This window comes from Amblyomma mixtum, chromosome 3 (genome assembly GCF_055824585.1).
Source record: "Amblyomma mixtum isolate Tamu chromosome 3, ASM5582458v1, whole genome shotgun sequence".
Lineage (NCBI taxonomy): Eukaryota > Metazoa > Arthropoda > Arachnida > Ixodida > Ixodidae > Amblyomma > Amblyomma mixtum.
In genome coordinates this window covers 430989493-431014538 of record NC_143014.1, presented here as the reverse complement: position 1 = coordinate 431014538, position 25046 = coordinate 430989493, and the positions used below count along the sequence as shown (strand labels likewise).

Sequence of the window (25046 nt, the reverse complement as noted above, 5' to 3'; positions counted from 1 at the left end):
ATGACATAGTACATTGCATTCGTTGCATTTTGATGTCTAGTCCGGGTTTACAGGAAACGTTTGTAGCGGGTGCTTAGAAATACAAGTGATCGCAGTTACTTTTGGTAAACTGCACGCTATCTGTGCCAGGTGTAATGCAACGGACTACGTCAGGCTCATCAATAGCATACCTCGGAAAAATCCCGAAAGCTCACTCAGGCTCACTGAAAAACATTTGGTCAACCTACAAGCTCATTCAAACTCACACACACAGAGCCCCGGGCTCACTCGAACTCATGATCTTAAGTATGGCTCACAACCCACTTGAGCTCACTGAGACTCAAGACTCATCCGGGGTGAAACACTTATTTCGACTCAAGACTCACTCGACTCTCGACTCAATGGGCACACTCACTCTTCTTGACTCACCAGATTCAATAGGCAATGTAAGAAACTACTTCCTGCGTAAGAATGCTTTCCTCACTGACAAACAGAAAAAATTTAGTGTTCTCTAAAATCAAATTATAATAATTATTAAAATATAAATGCAGGGTGTCATTGATGTCCCGCTAGTGTAATATCTCCTGTCCTTGACACAGCACACGTGGACGTGCAAGCTAGATTCGTTGCTGATTTGTTTTCTCGCCGCTGATTACAATGATCGCCTTCCGTAGACACTGTCGACGAGTGCACTTGCGACGAAGTGCACAGCATATCGTCTGGCTCCGGGATCTTCATACGCGCATTCCGTCCTTTCGGCCGCAACAACTAGTGTATTTCATGACGTGTACCAAGGCTGCTGTGTTTCCTTTTTCGTTTTATTCTGGACGCGACCACAGCACGCTCTTGAAAGGTGATAGGTGATTGTACATGCGGGGGATACAGGGTTCGATTCCCGTGCCGACGGGTACCCACCGGTGATACAATGGGTACAAGCCTTCCCCTGGCCTGGTGCTCGGCTTCTCTAGGGTGAAGTGCTTGCAAAATGGGTCGTTCACCCTACCTTGTGTAGACCGAAATGACAGGGCGCTCTTCGTCCCCAGATGCCCTTGCGCCATAAAAAATCGCAATCATCAGTCCCCCACAGATCTTTCCACCAACAGGCGTGACATTGTGCACGTGCGGGTGACTTCCGTGGTGAAAGTTCAGCGAAATATGCCCTGCCGACCTTTCGCGCCTCTTGTGGACCACGTGGCTTTGTGGCAACAGAGTCGCCAAAGGATGCACGTCACAACGAGCCTACAGCCGGGTGCTTTCCCCGTAGCGTGGCTGCTTGGTCAAACTGCTGCGTTGCTGACGGGCTTTCATCTGTCTGCACGAGGTGGGGTCAAAGACCCATTTCTGGAACCCTGCACAAGTCAGGGGAAAGCTTGCAGCCATTTGCAAAAATCGGTGGATACGCTCTTCCCGCATGTCAAACGAATGAACAAACGCCCCAGCAACCATAGGTGAGATAAAGACACCCTCGAGAGTGGTCCGCATGACACCGAAAAGAGGAACTGGTATCACTGCCCTTCGCGGAAAGTCGAACAAAACGTACTTGATCTTGGTCACTGACCCCCGGCCGGTGAGCTGCCAGATGACAAGGGCGCAAATGGGAAGCCCTCGGCTCGGTGCCAAGACGCTCGATGGACGGCCTTGGGGCCTTATGGGGAAATAACTGTGACCCTTGCGCAGCGACCGACGTTCGACGCTGGATAACTCTCGCGCTTACTGCCGCCGGTAAATACTCCATCTCGCCAATTTTTCTCAGTTCCGGGTGCTGCAGGTCGCTGGCCTCTGACACCTCCAGCCTGCCAGGCTGACTCGTTGTATACGCCATCGCTCGTGTCCTGAAGGAGGTTTTGAGCCTTCTCTACCTTTGAATGCACAGTAAGCAATACATCACAGAGACACATAACAAAGAAACTGCTGGCGGTTAGCATTGCTCACCACGAAATATTGTGCGAAAGCAGGCCTTTGCAGCTGGACACCAACGACACGTTCCTGAAAACGGGATTGAAAGCGCGTTTCCTATCCTTTCGTCATTTGCGCACAAATGGAAGTTGAAGACGATAGACAGTTTCAGCGTCTATCGAGCGAAATGCAGATACACCCGAGTGCTAACACCTCGTTGCAGTTAAAGGAACCACTACGCCGGGTCCCATATCATAGTAGTTTTTATATGCAATTTGAGAATTGATTTTATTTTTTTTTTACAGATCAGCCATTTCACACTTGTCATCAGCCTCTTTTCGACTCATACTTGATTTAGCAACGAATGTTTTGTCCTTTCACGCAGCGTCCACTTCATTTCCCTCTTTCTTTTATTCTCCTGACCACGCCAACGCTGCCGTCAACATGCACGATGTTCCTCACTTCGGCATTGTCAGTTCTGTGTTCGCTGGCTTCGCCCAGTGGGTGCAATTCCCACTGTTACGCCTTCGCAGCTTGTGTATCTTGAGGTGGCTATGAAACACAAATAGTTACAAAATTACTCGCCGCCGCCTTCGTCTTCGTACATGCGCCACCGTCCACCGCTCGCTGATAAGTCATTCGCATCAGTTCCGCATTGTGATGCGTTGCAGGCTTAGTTTGCTAGTGCGCCGCTATGGAGAGCAAGCTTGAGAGTTGGATTTTACGTATTCGTAAATATTCGCAACTTTCACAGACGGTAGCGACGCCATGCGGCAACCGTCGTAACCCTCCATCAGGGGATGCCCGCGGCGTCCGCGGCCAGTTGACATCGGTGGTGTGGTGCGTTTGTGTTGTGTTTGGCTTCAGATCATTTTTACGGCGGCTTTTCTCACCTCACGCAGTGGCATTCTTTTGGCACATTATTTGCTCACTATGAGCAAGAAGTTCAAAAGTAATAAAATGTGCTGTGTGCCGCAGTGCACGAAGCGTGCAGTCAAAGGCGAGGTAAGCCTGCACTCGTTTCCCTGTGACGATCGAGCGAAAAAGGAGTGGACAGTGAAACTTCGCATCGGGAAGCCTGTCACGAAAACGATGATGGTGTGCAGCGCGCACTTCGTGCCCGAAGATTTTTTCTGGGGTACAACTGGTAAGTGAATATTTTGTCTTTCCGTTGTACTTGCGTCTCTTCACGATGGACACACGCCAGCACAACTTATTATTCTTTGTTCGGCGATAGATTGACTGGGGAACATTTTTCTTGGGGGGAGCCTTGTATAGCTCTCTTTTACTGTCTGATCAACATCAATGTTCGCGCTGCCAGCTCTGATAAAACGGCAGACCACCTCAAAGTCGCGGTTAGCATTCATGCGTTGGAATCGTTTTGGGCTTCCTGCCAGAAAAAGCACGCTGCTTACAAGCAGGCCGTAGTGGAGTGCCAGGATAAATTTTGACCACTTCACATTTTTAACACCCACTAAAATATCTCTTCGCTAGTGTTTTTCTGCATTTGGCCTGTATCAAAATGCAGCCGCAGTGACCGGCGTCAAATCCATCAACTTTTGTACGGCACTCGAGCGTCAAAGCTACAGAGCTGGGACAAAAATTTTTATTGTACCACTAGACTGTTGAGTTATTACGAAGATCATTGAATTTTCGGAGGCCTTTTGCCGCGATGCTTCAGAAGGCAGAATACAAAAAGTGAGGGGGAGGACAAACGCGTGTAGTGATGTCCAACAATGCCTTGGAAAAAAATCAAATTGTGTGGTTGCTTACTTGCTTTGCAGGAATTGACTAGCTATGCAAGTGTGAGCATGTTTCCCAGTATGATTTCCGTTTAATCTTTGCAGCTTCGTGCTGTCTTCACTGAGTGTGAGTGGGCTTGGCAGAGACAAGATAGCGAAATAGCGGCTACGTCTATGCGACTGATTAGGCACATTTTGTTAATTACCGATTTAATTATTCACTTTGCGCTGCACATTGCAGTAACAATCTTGAAAACTACTGATGAAACGCAGTAGCTCTTGAGTATTCATGAAGCAATTCCCTATTTTTTCTGCCCCTTGCTCTACAGTGTCATTCAGCATGCATCAGAACTGGCTGCACATGAATATCTGAAAACCTATTCCACTTGAACAGCTTCTGTAAATTGAATTAGGATTCAATGAATACAGTTTTCAAGAGTGTGATTACATCATGCCGCACGAAAATGATTAAGAACATAATTGTTAAATCTCAGCTACTTAGATATATAGCCATGACCATTATCTAGCTCTTGTTGAGCCCAAAACGCACTCACTGATGGCAGCATTCATGTGACCATTGCCATCATTTTTTGTGAAGCTGTGAGATTAAAAGAAGCCACTGTGTATATACTTATTTACTTATCAAGACTGTCTAAGGTACAATCACAACCCTGTAGTAGTAATTCTTGGCACTACAAAAATCTGTCAGACTTGCTCATTGCAACTAAGCACAGATTTATGGTATTCCTTTTCTTACTTTCCCCTCATTAGATTTAATTGTTTTTGTCCTTGATTCTGGCATATATTAATCATTGTTATGTGTCCCTGTTGACTGCATAAAGAATGTGTTCCTCCAAATGACGGCATGAGAAATATGTTACTAACAACGTGATCTCATATTGTCAAGCACCAGAAGTTTGGAGACCAGCCCGGAGGCAACTGAAGAAGACTGCAGTGCCATCACAGCGTCTGCCTGTGAGGAGCCTTGAGAACAAAGATCCAGCAAGAAAACAGGCATCGGCTGAAAGAGCTATGCGAGCATCGGCAAGAAGAGCAGCAAGTAAGCCACTTTATGCAAAATCTGCAATTGACAAACTGCCATAAAACGGTTATGAAGTGAAATGATAACTTCAAAAGGGTTGAGAATTAGGCAAGTTGGTACGAATTCATACTGCTGTGGCACCACGAGGACAGGGACGGAGACGGAGTGACGACAACACAAGTGCTCTAGCACTTGTGTTGTGGTCACTCCGTCTCCGTCCTTGTCTTTTTGGTACCACAGTAGTATGAACTGATAACTACTTTTACACCGATGCGATATGATGCTTTTTATTAGCTAAGTGCATGAAAACAGCGTTTTAAATTTTGTTGCCAGATGTTCCTTGGCATTTTGTAAATTATCGTTTTCTGGAAAGTGGGCAGCATTTTTTTTCCCTGAGCCACTAATTATTTCGACCAGATCTGAATCCGATTTTTTGCTAGCAAAACAAGTAAACTTGAGTTACATATCTCATTATGTTTCTTTCAGGACTCCATGCTGTCAATCCACTTGCAAGCACTTCTTCCTCATCACTACAGGATAATTCAGAAAGTACAAGCCTAACCTGTGTGAGTTTGAGTTCAACTTCATGTGGTAAAGTTTCCAAAGCTCAGTATGGCCTGCTTCATAACTGGTTACATCAGGCAAATCAGTTCAACACTCAAACGAGTTGAAGTGTGCCTAAAAAACTATCAAATTCTCAAAATGTGTAACTTTGGCAGGACTGTTCTATGAGGTGTGTAAGTATTTATTACTTACAAACATTGCACGAAGTTATTCGAAACATTTGCAGTGTTTAATTCTGTATTGAGTTTTGTATTATATTCATTGAAAAAAAAGGCATTTTCTATGGCCTTTTTTCTCTACAGTTTGTCAGTCCATTATCTGTCTGTATTATCAGGAAACACCGGAGTGCGAAAGCAGTGCCAACAAGGACACAGAGCGTACAAGGAAAAATGACGCTGCTGAGGCCCTTCTTCTACTTGATGCCCACCCGATAGAGATTGAAGGCCTGGACAGTGCTGCAGTCGAGACCCTCCGGCAGTTCAACAAGAGCCAGACTGCTTCTGTACACAAGGCTGTGCAGGTTGATCCAAGCACAGCACCTAGCACCAGCACCACTCTCATTGACATGTTTCATAGCGATGCTTGTGTGAAAGCCTTCACAGGTGTAGAGAATATGAAGCTTCTGATGTTTATTGCTGGTGCTGTGGCTGATATTGACAAACTGAAAACAGAAAGAAGTGTACTAGAAAGAGTCACTATAGTGCTTGTTCGCCTGAAAACCTTTCTGTCCTTCAGGTGCTTAGCCACATTATTTGCAGTGTCTGAGGCGACAGTGCACCGCTATTTTTATGGCACCATACGCCCCTTGGCAGCTTATTTATTATTTTATTTATTTATTACATACTGTTGGCCTCTCTTTGAGGCCGTAACAGGATTGGGTGCACATATGCATGAAAAAGTACACAATAAAAGACTGCAGAGAAGGAACTTTTCACTCTCATAGAAAGAAACATGGTAAATGACACATGGTGACAATGTTAACCGTTTTGAAAGTGGTTTGCTACCTTCGACACGAATGCTTCAGGAGTGAGCTGGCTTACAATTTCAGATGGCAACATATTCCATTCACGGATTACATGCGGGAAGTATGAAAATTTGAATGCATCACTGTGGTATCTATATTCAGATAGATGTTTTTCATGTTTTGTTCTTGTGACACATGTATTAGGCGTAAGCAGGTATCTAGTTTTATCAAGTTTTGTGTCGTTATTCAAGAGGAGGAACAAGAACTTAAGCCGCAACAGTCTAGCTCGTGTGTGAATTGTAGATAGGCCGGCTTTTTGTAAAAGCAGTGAGGGAGAGTCATGGCGACTGTATTTGTTATAAATGAAGCGGACAGCTTTTCGCTGAACACTTTCTAATCTATCAATATATTGTTTAGTGTAGGGCAACCAGGCAATAATACTGTATTCTATAACTGAGCGGACAAGTGAAATGTAGGCTAACAGTTTTGTTTCAGGTGAAGCAAGTCGAAGGGAACGTCTTACGGTATAAAGCGCGGAATGTGCCTTTGTGGCAATGTGTGTCACGTGCTTGTTCCAACGTAGATCGGAGCTAATAATCACACCAAGATACTTGAATTGCTCTACTTTTGTAAGGGACTTCTGTTCAATTCCATAAGTGAAGTTTAATGGTTGTTTCTTTCTTGTGACGGTCATGCAGACGGTTTTCTCCAGGTTGAGGGCCATCTGCCAGTTGTCGCACCATTCCGATATGTACAGCAGGGATTTGTTAAGCAGTATTTGGTCGGCAGAGCTATTGATTTCTTTGTACATCACACAATCATCCGCAAACATACGTACTGTTGCATCAATATTCTTGCACAGATCATTAATAAAGAGAAGGAAAAGAATTGGGCCGAGCACTGACCCTTGTGGTACGACAGATAATACTGCTGCTAAATCCGACTGGCTGTTTTCAAAACAGACAAACTGATGTCGATCAGTTAAGTAGGCTTTTATCCAATTAGTTATTGAGCCGTTTCCAAGAAAGTGAACTAGCTTGTAGTGAAGTTTAGAATGAGATACCCGGTCGAATGCTTTTGAGAAATCAAGGAATACCATATCTATTTGCCCCCCTTTGTCTATTGTCATAGCTAGGTCGTGGACAGTTTCTACTAATTGCGTTGTCGTGGACAAACCTTTTCGGAAGCCATGTTGATTGGGAATAAGTAAATTGTGGTTTTCTACAAACGTTGTAATGTGCTTCAAAATTAAATGTTCTAAGATTTTACAAGCCGTACATGTAAGGGAAATAGGGCGATAGTTGGAAGCATTTGCTGGGTCTCCTGATTTATACACCGGAATTACCTTGGCTATTTTCCACATTTCTGGGAGTTCTGCATTTTCTATTGATTTCTTGTATAAAATAAGCAAATACTTGGAAATCCATTCAGCGTAACGTTTCAGAAATGCGTTCGGTATATTGTCTGGGCCTGCCGATTTTTTCGTGTCAAGACTGAGAAGTAGGGCAAATATTCCTTCTTCAGTTAGTGTTATTTCCTCTAGTGTATTGCTGCTGTCGTTAATATGGGATTCTATCGTATGGGTGGTGCCATCATCCAGCGTAAACACAGATTTAAAGTAATTGTTAAAGGAAGTGGCTGTGATTGGTGCAACATTCGGATCAGGTATACTCTTTCTAGTCCTTGAGTTCAAGTACCGCCAGAATTTATGAGGAGCCGTCTTAATAAAGTTAGAAAGAGTGACGTTCATATACTTCTGCTTGGCCGCTTTCACAGCTTGTTTGAGTGCTCGTGAATGGATGCCGATTTTCGTAGCGTAACTTGACAAGTACAGTCTGCGTTTCAGCTTTCTTAGGCGTGCAATTTTGCGCTTCAGATGTATGATCCCTCTGGTTATCCATGGGTTTGTTCGGTGCACTGGCTTGGCTTTCTGTGGGATATACTTAGATACGCAATCTTGTACAATAGTTACGAAAGTCAGCCATAACTGGTTGACAGACATTGAGGGATCTTGGGAACTAACGCAGAAGTTTGAGTATGACAGTTCCAATTGATCAAGAATGCTGACATCATCCGCGGCTGACCAGTCAAGAATCCATGTTTTTTGCCTTTCAAAAGAAGTCGATATGCTTAACGGGAGGACACATAATGTAGCCTTGTGATCTGATAGACCATCTACTACCTCGCTTGAATAGTTTGAAAATTGAACTATATCGCTAATAAACATAAGATCAAGAATGCTAGTACTTTCTTTTGTAACGCGCGTTGGGTCGCGGATTACTTGCATGAGACCGAAGTTAAAACAGCTGTCCTGGAAGCAGCTATCCCTTGGCCAAGCAAGGCAGAAGTGCAACAGAATCAGCCTCAATGCTTTGTGGCATACAAGGATGTCAGGATTGTGCTTGACTGCACAGAAGTTGAGGTGGAAAAGTCCCACTGTGTGTCCTGCCGCATTCTGAAATATTCGCACTACAAAGGTGTTCACACAATGAAAGTTTTGATTGGTGTATCACCAGGTGCACTCATCACTTTTTTGAGCGACTCATTTGGAGGCCGTGCCTCTGATAAAGCATGTGTGGAGGACACAGATATCTTGCGCAGACTAGACCCTTTCAAATGTGATGTGATGGTGGACAAGGGGTTCAACATCGACAGTACATATGCTGCCTTGGGGATTGGTGTTGTGCAGCCTCCATTTCTGCGGAAGGCACAGTTTTCACCAGATGAAGCAGCGAAAACTCTGCAAATTGCTCGGGCACGTGTACATGTTGAAAGGGCAATTCAACGCCTGAAGCTGTTTAAAATGCTGAAAGGCCCGTTGCCCTGGGAAATGCTGGCCGTTGTTGATGAGGCAATGATTATTATAGCGGGAATTGTTAATTTGTCTGCACCTGTGCTCGCAGACAAAAGATTTTAGGGGTTTTTGTGATTCATATGAGCATACAGACAGTGGTGCGGGTAGGTTGTGGCTCAATAATTTCAGCCATTTGCTCACGTCTGAACAATAGGTTGGTTTATTGGGATTTAACGTCCCAAAACGACTCAGGCTATGAGAGATGCCACAGTGAAGGGCTCCGGAAATTTCGACAACCTGGAGTTCTTTAACGTGCACTGACATCGCACAGTATACGGGCCTCTAGAATTTTTCCTTCATCAAAATTCGACCGCCGCAGCTGGGATCAAACCCGCGTCTTTCGGGTCAGTAGCCGAGCACCGTAACCACTGAGCCACCGTGGCGGCTGAACAATAAACGCATGGAATATTTTGTTATATTTTTGTGTAAGTAACCACAGGTACATTGTGTATTACATTGTTACCGTCTGGTATGCACATGCATAGAGAAAGATATAGGAAATGTCTTTCAGATATCACAGCCTATCAGAAAAATGTATTTGAAGGTGCAGATCTTGTGTGACCACTCCTAGCACCAGCCTTGTCGTTCATGTGGCGACTGCAGCACCAGCCTCCTTTGGAAGGCCTTAAGGGACTTTGTTTTCGACAATGCCAGAGCCAATATAAATGCAAACATTAATAAAAACTACAATAAAACATGTCAAGTGAACAAAAAATGAGCAAAATTTCCAGTCAGTGGTCATAACTCTTTACAAAACAAATTAGTTCTGCTGCATGGCCTTCTAGCAGGAGGGAGGGGTTATATTTTAGCTGCTGGATTCTGACTTGGCTATTTAACTGATAAATTCGAATAGATGTATAGCTAAAAAGTGTGAACTCTGTTGCGTTCTGATTTCTTCCGTTTTTTTCCTCTGAAAGTGCTCTCATGCTGATGCTGTTGCAATATTCAAGTGTACCGCTGCCAAACATGTGCAGGGTGCGCCCGCCTCGTTGAGCCTTCTCAGTGGCTTTTTACACCCAACATCCTCATGTTAAATAAACATATTGTGTAGTAAACTAGCTAAATGGGTGAAGCAAGCAGATCTGGTTGTTACCTTTGTACATCAGGAGCAATTCTGTAAGCCTCACCTTGTCAGAGTGCGAACAGAATCGCAGAGACTGGAGACATGCAGGGGAATATAATTGACATCGAGAGGGATGGAGCAATGCTGTCTTTTGCCTTCATTAAAAATCTCATTGTGGCATCTCCAATTTTTTCTCCCTCTTTTATGTGCATATAATCGTACAATTTGGTGAACCAGTTTACGTGTGAAAGTACCCAGGGCCATTTCATCCTGGTCCTGTGTGAGAACAAATTGCTTCCATCTTCATAGTATCTTTTTTTAAATATGCACAGATTTTGTGGCATTTCAGGCGAGCATACTGTTTCTGCTTTATCAGTATGTAGGTATTAGGAGAACATTGCCTGACAAATGACAGGGTTGTGTTGTTTGTTTTGGGTGTTCATTACATCACTGGTGACCACAATGCATACATTTTTGCTTGTTTATTCCTTCTGTAATGACGAAGAAGTGCCCGCGCGGCAGCAGGACTGCTCTCGGCGAGCGCGTGCCTCCTGTTGGTGCTGTTGGAACCGCTGACTGTCGGTGAACGCCGTTCCGCGCTTCTTGCTTTGTGCCGTGCCGTGCTGTGTTTTGTGTCCTGTGCCCGAGAAACCCATTACACTTCCATCATCTCATATACTTAATAAGTTCTGGCAGGTAGTGTGTAAAATACACATACTGCAGAATTCGAATCAGGCTGTCAATAAATGGCACGCACCTCCTCACAACGATTATCAGAGATTCCACCTCACTGTATACAATAAGGCGGGCTTCTTCCAAATCCAAAAGAAATAGTCCCAGTTGCACTTGCGTGTAATAGCAGTGGGTAGGCCTCGAGCTATAATTTTCGCCTTGGCACAGAATGTACGGCACTTTCTTCTGCCTCACAAGCTCAGAAATTTTTTCTGTTTTGCCACGTGTTGGGCTTTTTATCTCTAATAAGACAGCTGGCTCTCCACGTCTGAAAACAATTCCGTCGGGGCTGAAGCCAAGCCATGGAACCAAAGGGTTCACAACCAGGCCCAATGTCGAGACTGCATCAGCAGTGTTCAGCACATACTCTTCAAGAGCTGGCTTCTCACAAGCCTTGCCATATCTTGTGGCGTCGTTTCCTGGAAAGTTTTCTGTTAGCATTTTTGTGATCTTCTCTTCCCAGCTGTGTGCTGGTGATGGTGCAAACCGATACAAAGTGTGACACTTGCTTCCGGTTATACGGAGCATTCGCTCCCATTTCCATTGTGCACTATCTTGTCCAATCGTTTGTGAACAAATTTTAGCTGCTTGTACTGCACTCACAGCAACCATGTCCTCATAAAATTTGAACAGATTGGGGCTCAAGTGCTCCTTACGAGTTCTGTAAAGTTTGAATCTGTTCCAGTCCCTGAACGCCACTTCATGGTACTGTAGTTCTTTGAACTGCTTTGCATGTTGGCTGGCAAGTATATGTTGCAGTATCATATCAGGTTCACAGCCCGTGTTGTCACTGCACAGGTTCTCATCACTTTCTCCATGGTTTTCATGTTGAAGGCAGCGGCCTTCCACATGCCTTGCTAAGGCGCTTCGTGGAGCAGCAGCAATGAGCTGCTGCCGAATCGCACTGAGTTTCTCAGTGTCCAACTGAATCCTTGGTTTCGGCTGGACGTGGCACAAGTCCTTGATTTTTCTGGCCTTGTAAATGTTTTTCGCTTTCAGTCTGCCCCACGCTTGCTTCACGTCGGTGCAAGTGAGGAGGTCCAAGTTCTGGATGCCAGCTCTGCAGCAGTGAACAGATTGTATTCTAAGTAAATAAAACATTCTCAAGAGCAACCCGAAAATCCTGTGAGAAACGAGTAACATATTCATTCATAGATAAGAAGCGGCGTCAAACTGTGTTTAATTGTACGTTGGAACTGAACTGCAACACGCATAGAAAAGACACAATTTGATGAATGAAGCTAGTGGAACTCCTAAATTATGAATCATCTTTGTGCATGCTTACCTGTGTGCAAAAAGCAGCATTGCAATCATGTGTTTGCACCGTACCGAGTTTCCAGCTTTGCACGAGCAGTGGCCCTGCAAGAGAGGAAAAAATAGTGGATGGTTTAGCATAGCCAAGCGTGGAATATCGTGCAGTAGCACTAGTTACAGGGAGCACATAAGGTCCGTACATGTTAAAGGTATTTAACCTAAGCACCTTTACTATGAAGGCCTTTGGTTTAAAGGCCTTTACATTGAAGGCATTTACCTTAAGGTCCTTCACCCAGGTGAAGGCCTGCCAGGTGATTAAAAATGATAATTGGCAAAACTTTGAGTTAGTGGTAATAACTAACAAAAAGAAAATCTGCTCCATGGCCCCCTCACAGTAGGGACGGGGCATTATTTAGGCAGGTGGGCTGCCTGCCAGAAAGCAGGCTTCAAAGACGTACGTACTATCGCCAGCAAATGCTTACGGCTCGTGGGTGTGCGGGACAAAAAATGCATGTTCCTTCCTCTGGTAACAATGTCGGGCGAGCGGGTACCGATATGCACCTACAATAAACGTTTTCCCTTGAAATCGCGTCTCGCAAACTTTCGCCGCCGATAGTACGTATGCGCGAAATCGGAAAGTGCCCCTAGTAGTGCTACCGCGCTAAAAAAAAAAGTACTCGCAGTTCAGAACAGGCACTCTTGATCTCATACGAATAAATGATATATTGCTCTTTCTCCTGCTTCGTTTTGAATAACATGTATCTCGCTATATTAAATTTGGATGAGAGCATCGCAAATCGCACACTACGCGCTACAATCATGCCATTCTTCGTAGCGGCCTTTCGCGTCTGCGCCTCCACACAAAAAACAACGGCTGCCCTTGCACCCCCTAAATGGCTTGTACAAAGCTGTTGCAGCTTTCGCTCTAAAATAAACAATCCGAAGTTGTAGTGGAAGAAACATTACTGCTTCGCGGGCACACAAACTGAGTTGCTCGGAACTTGTTCATCGGAGGATGACAAAATCAATGTTCCCACAGCGATAAAAGCGGCTTTCTGGAATGCCTTACCGTTTGCCATGTGCTCTGCGATTGCATAGGTTGCGCTTCGGCAATAAAATGCAAGCAAATGCCGTTTGTTTACTCGCGCATACAAGCAGCACACTTCCTGTCGTGCAACACGTGGGAAAGGTCCGTGCACCGAAGCCACGACGCACGCACGGAGCAATGGGGTCTCCCACCGCAAAGAAAACAAATTATGCTATTAAATAGTTCATGTGCCTACCTGTATGGTTTCGTCGCTCCTGAACTCGAACCACAGCTCGTGCGGGTTTTGCCGCACTTGTGATGTCTGCAGGCACAATTCTTGGATCGTGTATGACGAGGCTGTGCATCCTTTCAAGCCGCAGCAAATGATGTGTCCTGCGTTCAAAACTTCTTCCCCTTCTATCAGGCACCGAACCAGCGTTTCTGAACCCCCGATGTGGGACATAATACATCCCAGAGTCAGTGGTCGTCTAAATAAAGACATGACAACACGGAGACAGCGGCCGGAAACAGTGCGCGATCCGATGCGACGTGCACACTAGCAGGCGGCGTCTACGCGATCCCTTCAACGACAGCCATATTGAATCTCCAGTAGCGCCCCCTATAGGCGGTGAAAGTTGCGAATACGCTCGTCTACATAGCGCTCCTAGTGTTGTATACTTGCACCATGTCACCATCTCTCTCTCTCTTTTTGCTCTAATATCACCTAGACTGAAAACGTAAACGCCTTTCTCGCGGTTCCTTACACCACAAAAATTTCAGAGGGGTGCTTTGTTGACCTAAAGTGCGGTGAGGCGAAAGCCTTAAGGCGGATGTTGCTGCTTAGGTCAGTGATGTGTGGTTAAGATGTTAAGCTTCGCCTCTATGAGTGAAACGCGACAGTGTTCTGCAACGCTGCCAGGGAGACCACAGAACGCCATCGCCCGTTCGGCTCTACGCCTTGCTCGTCGGAAAATTGGTTTTTGAGGAAAGGAAATGTATCTGTCTCGCATATCTTGGTGGACACCTGAAACTCGTCGTAAGGGAAGGGAGGAAGATGGGAGTGAACGAAGACATCGCATTCACTAGACGTGCCTTTGTTCATTCCAAACCACCGAGCTGGCATGGCGGAGTGCTTAGCGTGCTTGTCTCGCACTCCGGAGCCCCAGGTTCGATTCCCCAACTGACCAATTTCCTGCCCGATTTCTTTATTTGTCTGCATGGTCGGACTATAAAGGTTAATTAACTAATTAAGTAAACTCATTCCCACTTACTTGGAGCATCACTATGCCATCCCGTGAATTTGTTGCATGGATACTGGGAAAAGTACAATTTGCTCAGTTTCAAATTCCCGCACTATGACGTCACGACCATTTCGGCCAACTGAAAAGCGTGACATTTATGTCGACAACTCCTGCTTACAACGATGAGGCATTAAAGGCTTCCGCCTTAAAATGAAGCACCGGCATGTGCCAGATGTCCGTTGGTAAGCATCCTCCTGAGCGCGTTTCATCACATGAGCTATCATGCGTGTATTTTTTGTCGGCAGTGTTTTGAAGTTCCTGGACTTGAGCATTCCGGCGTCGTAATCTTGCTTTCATAATCATGTATATTGCATGGTATGGTATGGTATGGTATGGTGTGGTATGGTATAGTATGGTATGGTATGGTATGGTATGGCATGGCATGGCATGGCATGGTATGGTATGGTATGGTATGGTATGGCATGGCATGGCATGGCATGGTATGGTATGGTATGGTATGGTATGGTATGGTATGGTATGGTATGGTATGGTATGGTATGGTATGGTATGGTATGGTATGGTATGGTATGTGGGATTTTCAGAAACATTTTACTAATACCGTTCACACTTTGAGCTCCTGATCAATTCGCTCTCGTCCTGCCATCTACATGCTAGCCATATACCATCACCAGAAATTCAGGAAGCGCCCAGCCAAAGCCGCGAAGCCTAGCAGCCACTTGATCGTTCTGTTTCTTCCTTTCAGTACTGATGACGTCAACGCGTTAATGTTCGCAGCAATGCGCCACACGTGGTAGGAGCCGAGGGAACTACTGCCACAATTGTCCCGAATTCCTGATAATAAGGTTAGATTCTTTGGTCCAGCGACATCCCAAGGATAGGCAGTGGTCCCGGGTTCGATCCCAGGCCCAAGGCTAATTTTTCTTCTACTACGAAGTTTTTGTGAAAGCTGTATAGCTTTCCTTCGTAACCATATGGCTGCGCTTGATGGCTAATTATTCCTCTGTGTCAACGTAAAACATAGCTGAGCGTTCAGATATTTCTAGATTGCAAAGCGGATGATTAACATGCCCACTGTGCATGTCCTGCAGACAATTTTTTCATCAGTTTATTTTGAAAAGAAAGGTCTACAGCCCTTGCATTATCCAGTAGGCAATCGAAAATGTTGCTTTGACAAGACGACAATTGCGTCGCATGAACTCTCTCTTGAAGATACAATCATAGGCTTACAAAGGAATAAGAAGCATTTCTGCTCCCTCGTACAGTCAGTCGTTCCTTGAAGATGCCCATCGGGACGCCAAGAGCCGATACGCTGCTGATTCATTCAGGCGAGACACATGAGCAGTAATTTTACATGCACGATTTTTCTTTATTCAAGTTCACTGATTTTTTCATATCTCCGTGCTTCTTTAACTCGTTAGCTATCCAGTGTTAGCAATGCCCACGTGGCTTCTTTTCTTTTGCACGTTATGCCTGATCGCGCACCATTTCGCTCCGATTAAGTGCAGATGAATTTTCTTGCGCTTTAAGCATATAGATTGGGGGGCCAACTAACTGCAGACCCAACGTGACACGAATACTTATAGTTTAGTTAGTTTAGTTTACGGGGTTTAACGTCCCAAAGCGACTAAGGCAATGAGAGACGCCGTAGTGGAGGGCTCCGGAAGTTTCGACCACCTGGGGTTCTTTAACGTGCACTGACATCGCACAGCACACGGGCCTCTAGAATTTCTCCTCCAAAGAAATTCTAGCCGCCGCGGCCGGGATCGAACCCGCGTCTTTTGGGTCAGCAGCCGAGCACCATAACCGCTGAGCCACCGCGGCTCAGCCACTTATCTCAGAAACCCGCACTGATAAGCAATATATCATGGCGGTGAACTGTAACAGGATACCGACATTCCAACTGCCATGAGGTCAATGGTTCAGTGGAAAGACGTCTCGTTCTTACTTACGACGACAGCGCATCGCACGTTGGAAGCAGGCATGAATAGCGCTGCTTTTCGACCACATGGTCTCTAGTCTCTTATCTTGATTTTTGGGTTAACAGTGCAGGGTTCGCGTTTATTTTGTGCACACGCGCATGCTCATCTCGCTTATGCACCGAACCCCATGTGATATGATTGTTACGCTAAGCAGCACATGACGCCTAGCAGCTGATATGATTGCAGCTCTAGCAATCATATCAACAAGTGTCCAATACGCTATCAAGCTTACACAGTTAAGAGCAAATTTCTATTTCTATAGTCTCTGTCGGGCAGAAATGACGAACTGCAAGCTCGAAACTCTGCGCAAATAGTTAAAGACTGCAAGGCAATTTTCTTAGTCGCTGCGAAAACTGACGATTGTGTTTTACAGCGTCGGTGTCTCGCCAGACTGATAAGGCATGGAGCTGTCTTACTGTTTCGAGAAACCTCACTGGAAGGACGGCGTCCTGAATTTCTAAGTACTAAAAGGCAAAGCGCATGTTTCGTAAGGCGACGGTGTAATTCGGGGCTTCTTGTCGTCGCCCCAATAACTAAGGCCGCTAGCCAAGCCCTTAGTGGCTGTGTCAGAATTGCCACATCATAGAGGTGGAAAGCTGGCGGTCCGAACTTGAATCCCCCATAAATATCCGGCGATCAAACTTTCTTAAGGCAAACGGGCCAGTTATCTAGTTTCAAAGTACTATTTTCCTCATGAGTATATGGTCGTTTTTCGCTTGCCGCAAATTTCTGCATTATCAGAAACCTTGTGTCGTTAGCTTAGTGAAACGAACCGGTCTCTGCTCAGGAAAGAGCATTGTCGGTATTTTCAATTGCATGCCTAAAAATATTATGCCCTAAAGGGCTAGTGCTGCCCAATCCCGAAGAAGAGGCCTTTTCTCCTGGAGCTTAGGCGTTAAAAGCTTTGGTCAGCGAAGCTTTCGGAATGTGTTTCGGGGAAGGATGAGGAGTAATACGCGTGGTGTATCACAGCAGACCGGCATGCACATCCACTGGACCAGACAGCTGTTAAACGCGCAACCAGCACGCGCTTTCTTATTTTAAGGCGGAAGCCTTTAATGTCTCATCGTTGTAAGCAGCAGTTGTCGACAGAAAATGTCACGCTTTTCAGTTGGTGGAAACGGTCGTGACGTCACAGTGCGCGAATTTCAAACGGGGCCAATTGTACTTTGGCTAGTATCCTATAGTGCTGCTCCAAGTAAGTGGGACTGAGCTTAGTTAATTGCTTAATTACCCAATTAGCCTAACTAGCTTTACTAGTCAGGCCATATAAATAAATAAAACCGATTAAGAAATTGGTCGAGCTCAGGAATCGAACCCCGGTCTTCGGCGTGAGAGACGAGCATGCTATCCACTCCGCCATGCCAGCTTTTTTTTCTTTCATGGTATTTATTTACATGGTTTTGTATACAAAACATATATATACATATGTGTGTGTGTATATACACACACAAAAACAACTATTTACAGAGCACCTAGGTAGGCGCTACGTGGCAGAAAAATAATAGTAACATATTGTAACTAAAAGGCCGGTAAGGATATACAGCGCATCAGGCGAGGAAACCAATCCGGTACAAAGTCCAATTTTTTGTAAATGTCCGTTACCTGCAGCAACATTCGTCTAAAGTGAATTCTGGGCGAAACAACAGGTTCAACGTTGCGATCTTGCATGCGCGTTTTCCAGAGACTATGAAGTCCAATCAGAAGAATCATATCATAAGGATTCGAGTCAGGTTGGGAAACAACAAGGTAGCGCACACTGTAGGAATTTAGGAGAAAATCTTTCTGTAGCGTCCTTTGCAACACATCCCAAAACAAAATCGCGTCTTTGCAGTCTATAAAACAATGTTCAATTGTTTCAGGCACATTGCACAAGCGACAGTTGACAGAAGACACAAAAATGTTTTTCCTGTCGAGCCACGTCTTGACAGGTAGAGTTTCAGTGTGTAATTTATAGAAAAATGTTTTGGTGCAAGGAGAAATTGGCATTTTACGCACTCGCTTTAAAACATCATGACCCATGAGCCCAACGTAGACGGAACGATACAGTGGGGGCGGGAAGAGCATGGATATCAAATCCCTGTACAGATTTTTGCGCGAAACAGAATATAAGTACTCATTTGAAAACCGAACTGTCAAAAAACGCACGGAGGCATAAATTTCCTGCATAAAGCCTAGTAAATGGGGTCGTTCAGTAAAATTGGAAGAAACTACTAAGTTCGGAAGTAGAGTCATAAAGTTAACCTGCAAGAATGCTCTAATAATCGGAAGGGAACAAGCACGAAAAAAAGAAGAAACGGGCAACCAACTGTCTCACATACAGGTGCTCTAGGCCCAGGCCTCCTGCACAAACAGGCCTGAAAAGGTTATCACGCCGCATGGGCTCAAATTTGGAAGACCAAATAAACGTCGCAAATATACGATGGAAACGCTGTATGTAATGTCTGGCGCAGTGAAGGTCCTGGAGTACGTAATAAATCCTTGTTGCCAGAAAGGTGTTGCAAGCCTGGGCTCGACCAAAAATTGAGAGGCGATGCGGTACAAACGTCTGAGCATAACGCTCAACAGCCGGAACTCGCTCTCTCCAGTAATGGGCACTGGTCGATGGTTTGGAATGAACAAAGGCGCGTCTAGTGAATACGGTGTCTTCACTCACTCTCATCCTCCTCCATTCCCTTCCGGCGAGGTTTAGGTGTCCACCGACAAATGAGAGACAGATACATTTCCTTTCCTCAAAAACCAATTTACCGACGAGCGAGGCGTAGAACCGAATGGGCGATGGCGTTCTATGGACTCCTTGGCAGCGTTGCAAGACGCTGTCGCGTTCCACTCTTAGGGGCGAATCTTAACACCTTAACCACACATCAGTGACCACACTTTAGGGCAAAATGTGCCCCCCTGAATTTTGTGAGACAGTTACTACGTAATTTCCTTTCCTCAAATACAATTTTCATTTTCTTCATTACGGCTCCTCTTTATCTATCTTCTTTCACTCCCACTTCCTCCCTTCCTCTACGGTGCGGTTCAGGTGTCCACCGAGATGACAGAGAATTACTGCGCCATTTCCTTTCCTCAAAAAGCGTTGCGTTCAAAGGGCAAGGCATCGCGCCGAACGGGTGGTGGCGTTCCGTGGACTCCCTGGCAGCGCTACAACGCGCTGTCGCGTTCCACTCCTAAAGGCGAAGCTTAAGCGTCATTAATTAGCAGTTAATTAGTATTCAGGCATTAATTAGTAATCAACCATTGATTAGTGATTCGTCATCACTTAGTAATTAGTACTCAATTATATGTGACGCCACCAGTGCCACAGAAACAGCGAAGGTGGTGCGGAAAACGCTTCCGCCTCTACTCACTTTAGACAGTCAAAGTGCCCCCTGAATTTTTTTTGTCAGTTTCCCTTTTCCTGGCACCAGTTGTGCGCCCGCAGACACCAGTGATTTAGGCAGGACTAAAATTCGGCAGTGTAATCGCGCAGTAATCGCTCATGCGACCAGTTACACTGTCGCATAAAAATGAGTGTCCATTATACTACGGCGGAGTGAGAAACATTGTATGTAGTGCTGAAGTTGTGATGGTTTCTATTAACAGCTGTCATTCAAGAAGCATGTGGCGTCTACCCGTCAAACTGGACCCAGCTTTGCAACACGTGTGACGAGGGGCTTTCAGACTTTTTAGGGCAATATCCTCCTTTTTTTTTCTCCCTCTAAAAACGAAGTCGCTCGTCAGCTGTTATCGAAAACGGGAACCAAATTGAAGCCGTACGCTGAGTTGATACCAATTTTCGGTTCTGTTCACAAAGCTTCAATGAGACTATATAAATATACTCTAGCGAATGGATATAGGTGCAGGTATTCGCTCGCAAAGGGTTAATGTTTGTACAACGGCCAGCACAGCTGTTAGGAGCGGTGCGTTGCGGAGCAAACAAAGCAACATCTCGACTCGCCTGTTTTAACGGGTACAGTGCAGTTGTCAGGGCGAATCGCCTATGCTGCTTCACTCCGGCGCAAGCGTTGCCTTTAGAGCCAAATACCTGCTTAAAAATGTCATTTCTTTTGTGAGATAGGGTGGCCCTGTCGCGCAGTCTAGACAGCCGTGCTCACGACTGCACCATCCTTTTATGAGGTAACACACAAGTTGCCGCACTTGACCTCGGTTCAGTTTCCGTCAGCTAGCACGTGTGAGCATATCTTTTTTTTTTTTCGTGCTGGTTTACGTAGTTACAGGCGCTCCGCTTCTCTACGGCTGACCGAGTCGTAGAGCATCATAGGCTTATTCTCCATTCGCAGCACCTCGTTAATGGCTTGTTGTGGGGCGGTGGCGCATGGAAGCAGTCGTCCCGCTCCATGGAACAGTACTTGCAGTTTCGCAGCTCAGAGTGTGTGCGTGTTGATCACTGGTTCGCCATCTAGCGCGCCTCCGGGTCCGAAGTTCCTTTCAATCAGTGTTAGCTCTTTTGTCTGTGATTGTCTTTTCCGCCGCGGCAAGGACGTTTTGGAGAGCGGCAAAAGCGCGCTACGCGGCTGCGAGAGCGGAAAGAGAGGCGGCGCGCGCATATGCGACGACAACGCTCCGGGCGGGGGAGAGATCGAAGCAAGGGGAGGAGGGCACGGGGACACTGTGTCACGTGATAGAGTGAGAACGGAAGACAGGGAGGGCGGCGCTCGAATGGAGGAGAGAATGAGGAGAGCATCCAAACGACTGCTGTAAGCTACGCAGATAGTGTACGGTACAAGGCAGTATCACACAGACGGCGGCAAGTTATAGAGGCAGCGCTGGGCAAAGGAGAAAGCGCGGTGGCTCCCTCTCCCGCACTCTCGCCCCTTTTTCTTGCTCTTCTCACTGATTCCAATCCGCCGGTGTCGCTTCTCGCCAGCTTCCCCGGCTATTATTTGACTCAGTTCAACAAAACGCTCTGCGATCTGACGCGTTTCGCCTGTTTTATTTTGTTTCTTTCGTGTCCTGGTGTTTTTCTCTCGCCCTTTCTTTCCCCGTTGTACTCTTTTTCTCATATCGATGTTCCTTCCTTTTGCTCTATTCTTATCAGCCCTCCCCTATTACTGTACTGGAAGCTGAGACATTTGCGTGGACCGTGACAGAGCCTCGGAGGGCGGTTTCCAGCGTCTTGCGGGGGGTGGCGCTTGTGGTCCCCGCATGTGCCAGCCACCGGTCAGAAGACGCGGGCGGGATATTCCCTACTTTTCCCTCGCCCACCATCCCTCCTCCATCACCCTCGCGGCAAGATGTCCACCTGCCGCCCCGGAGAGGTGTGAATGGTGGTCCCTTCACCCCACCCACAGAAGCCCAGCCGAGGTCCATCCTTGCTTGTTGGTGCAAGCGTGCGAGCCGCACGAGGGAGCAAGTGACAGCGGGTGGCAGCGCAGCCCATGTGGAAGTGTTCCCGGCGCGGTGACGACGGCAGCGTCGCGAGGGGGCCAACGAGTGCTTGCGGCAACGACGCCGAGGAACGCCGGCGTTCGCCCACGACGGGCTGACCAACGGCTAATCTCTCCGCCGAGAGTGACCTACAGACCCTGGTCGGCCAGCGTGCGCGTACTACAGCCACGGACGACTCGAGCGTCGACCGCTGAGAGCGATCTCCTTCAGCGTCATCGCCACAACAGCGATCGACGCCGCCTACGCGCGTTGCGCAACGCGCTTGACGTCGCGCCGCTTGCTGGCACGCTGACAATCGCCGGCTCGTTCGGCGAACCGGGAACGGCGTCGTTCACGACTTGTGCAGTCCGGCGCGCGCGCGCGCGTCGTCACCTTCGGCGCAAGAGAGAGGAAGAGACCTCGCCCCTGGTGCATCCGTGCTTTGACCCCGCACCCTGGATGGCCCGCGACCACTGACCCCGCGAGCGAGAGCCACCTAGGGTTGACTAACCCTGCATCAACATCCACAAGGACATCTCGCGCGGTCATATAAATCCGTCGCGCGGGTGCATTGGCTGAGTTTGTCGGATGCCACGGTCGCCGATCGTCGACAAGAGACAGTGCTACTGGAACCCCGCCCGAAGAGGACGGCGGCAAGGACTCACGGCCTGGACTATTTAACCTTACATCTGCCTTTCTGGGCTCCTTTTGACTCGTACTCGTTACTCGGCCAGAGACACCTCTACCTCACTTTTCAACAGGTCCTGCCGGCCACCGTGGAGCTTGCAGTACAGCTTCGCTCAATTTTACCCTCAGTCTGCTCTTCGTACGGCCAATTCATTGTCCTTTCCTGCAGTCATCGATGATCGTCGGCTCTGCTATCAGTGCCGGAATCTCTGGCTCGGCTTCAGCGAACACCTGCCGTCGCTTCTATTCAGCGCCGCCACCCACGTGCTCAGGTCCGCTCCAAAGAAGCACGTTCACCGACGTGCGCACGAGCAACATGACCCGCAGTCGAGCCTTCGTTCGGTTCCTGGCGGTCGCCGCAGTGGCGGCGCTGATCTCCGAGGCTCCGGCGGCCCGAGCTTCGACCGACAACCACGTGCTCCTGGACCGGCTGCAAGACGTGCTGGGCTCACCGGCGAGTCGCATCGGGGCCCGCTGCCGCAACGACACGCTCTTCTACCTGGACCGCCTGAGGAGCGGATTGCCGTGGGCTCTCAAGAGTGAGTACCTCCTTCCGCATGCCCTGAGCGACAGCGCCTGTTCCCGCGGAGTGTGGGTCAGCGGGGCTGCGACCCGCGCTCCGCGACAGGCGATCCGTGCGCGGGGCCTCTCGCAACACGAGACGCCCGCGAGTGTATTGTGTGTCGCTGTGGCCTATCCGCGTGGCTGACGAGCTGTTTTGTATAGACGCCTACTGCTCGCTTGTCCGTACAGGCTGCTCGATGCTGGGCGTACTTTGCTTAACCGCTCACGGAGACGATACTTTCAGAGCCTCGCAGAAAATACGTTGATTCATACTGCTACCAGTCACACTGTATAGGTACTGCTCCAATAATTGTGGGCTTTTTGCAAAGAGCGCTCCATGTAAAAAAGGAATATATATATATATATATATATATATATATATATATAATGTTAACTGGTTTGACGATTCTCTACGGCGCTGCCCGTGTGCGTTCCCTGTGAGTGGCCGCCGGGTTGAACACAGGGTCGAGTGCTGGTGTTTCATTATCACTGACGCCGATCGCGTGTGAAAAAAAAAATTGAGCTTTTGTTTTCGCTCATGTCATGGGTATTAGACGTATGCCCTGCTGAAATTGAAAAGCGTTTAAACTGTTTCACATGTTCGCTATTGCTTTTGCCCCCAATTATTTTCATGTCTATGTCGCCTCGAGAAGTGCGAGGCTCCCACGGGATTGTTTCCTGTAGCCTCAGTGAATATATAAAGCGCAAGGTTGGGAAAAATGCATGTGCACGCTGCATGCGTGTCTTGACATTGCGCTTTGCTCGTTCGAGTTGGTTAGCCCGCCGCGACCGGGTGGCGCATTGCTTGTCAATCGTCTGTTTTTCGCATAACGCTAACACGTTATTGTGAATGAAAAAACTTTGAATCAGACGTGCATTTTTTTTTTCGGGAACCAGTGAAGTACTCAAACATCCCTCAATCCATGCATTTAATCTGGATGACGTGATGAGATTTTTTTTTCCTCTCTCGCCACTAATACTGACATTCGCTTGGTTTGTGTTTCTGAGCCAAAAGCTGTCAACTGAGGATCGCTTCTCGCATGCCCTTCGCATACGATAGTATTCCTGGTGCGGACTACCCGCGGCGGTGGACAGGAATCAGCTGGTAACATTCGCCTGCAAGTGGAACGGCGAGTGCACTTTCATTGCGATACATCGGATGCAAAGAAAAAGGGCGTAGGACACCGCCCATTCGGTGTCATTATTCAGTGCCATCAAGAGCTGTGCAGATTGGCGCTAGTGGTCTGTAACACTCGCATTCGATTGTAGCCAAAGCGTTGTTCAAGCGGGCGAAGCTGCCGCCCGGCGCGTCACTGTAAAAAATCAGTCAGCTGCTATGAAGGCCATCATTTCTAAGGAGCTTTTCTTACGTTGTGAGATGGGGTGGGGGAAGAGGTGAACGAGTTGAAACGCACCTTTCCTGGTACAGTCAGGCGCAACATGAGAGGGAACACGGGAGCGCGCGGCCTCCGCGTTTCATGAAGTACTGCCGCAGAGAGCCAACGAAGATGGGCGGCACCAGGCGCATGCGCGGAAAGAGCAGCCGGCCATGCTAACTGGGCATGTGCCTTTGCCGAAAATTCTTCACGGCTTTCGGCGGCAGTGCATAACGAAACGCGGAGGCCATACGCTCCCGTGTTCCCTCTCATATTGCTTCTACCTCGACAGTGTGTACGTGCTACGCAGCATAAGGCGAAAAAGAACCAGGGGCAAAAAAGAAAAAATGCAGGCTGGTCAAGCGGTGTTTTCTCACTTGTGGCCCGTGTTAGCTCTTGGCGGTATACCTTACGTTGAGTGATCACCTCACTAGGCGTTTTTAGCTTCACAGACTGCGACATATTCCTAGCGCTAAAAAAAGGGGAGAACAAGCCAGGATTATCACTTTCGCGCTGAGCAACCGCTTCGTTCCGTTGGAAGTTCAAGTCTTGACTTTGAAGCTGTGCTTAGGACGAGAACTCGCGACGCTTCACATGTTTGTGACTTTCTGCGGAAGCAGCGCCAGCCGACCCTTATTGCTTTGAAGAATTGTAGTCTACCGTCTTTCCTGTGTGTTTCGGCTCACTG

General features: G+C 47.2%; 3 protein-coding genes across 3 annotated transcripts in view; 2 read left to right on the top strand and 1 right to left on the bottom strand.

Moving 5' to 3' along the window:
* The first annotated feature begins 2737 nt into the window (after positions 1-2737).
* LOC149358102 (uncharacterized) lies at positions 2738-9150 on the top strand. Its single transcript, XM_089585048.1, has 5 exons — positions 2738-3022; positions 4525-4677; positions 5146-5225; positions 5558-6032; positions 8491-9150. Exons 1-5 carry the CDS (start codon positions 2809-2811, stop codon positions 9102-9104), a joined length of 1536 nt encoding a protein of 511 aa, XP_089441174.1. The 5' UTR covers positions 2738-2808; the 3' UTR covers positions 9105-9150.
* A 1620-nt stretch (positions 9151-10770) lies between these two features.
* On the bottom strand, positions 10771-13580 carry LOC149358101 (uncharacterized). Its single transcript, XM_089578023.1, has 3 exons — positions 13374-13580; positions 12122-12195; positions 10771-11896 (listed from the first exon to the last, which is right to left on the bottom strand). Exons 1-3 carry the CDS (start codon positions 13578-13580, stop codon positions 10771-10773), a joined length of 1407 nt encoding a protein of 468 aa, XP_089434149.1.
* A 9154-nt stretch (positions 13581-22734) lies between these two features.
* The window catches only part of LOC149358100 (nose resistant to fluoxetine protein 6-like), an 81033-nt gene continuing 78721 nt past the window's right edge, over positions 22735-25046 (top strand). Inside the window, exon 1 of the mRNA XM_089576728.1 lies at positions 22735-22957. Within this exon, the coding sequence (XP_089432854.1) occupies positions 22735-22957 (223 nt within the window). The remainder of the gene's footprint in view (positions 22958-25046) is intronic.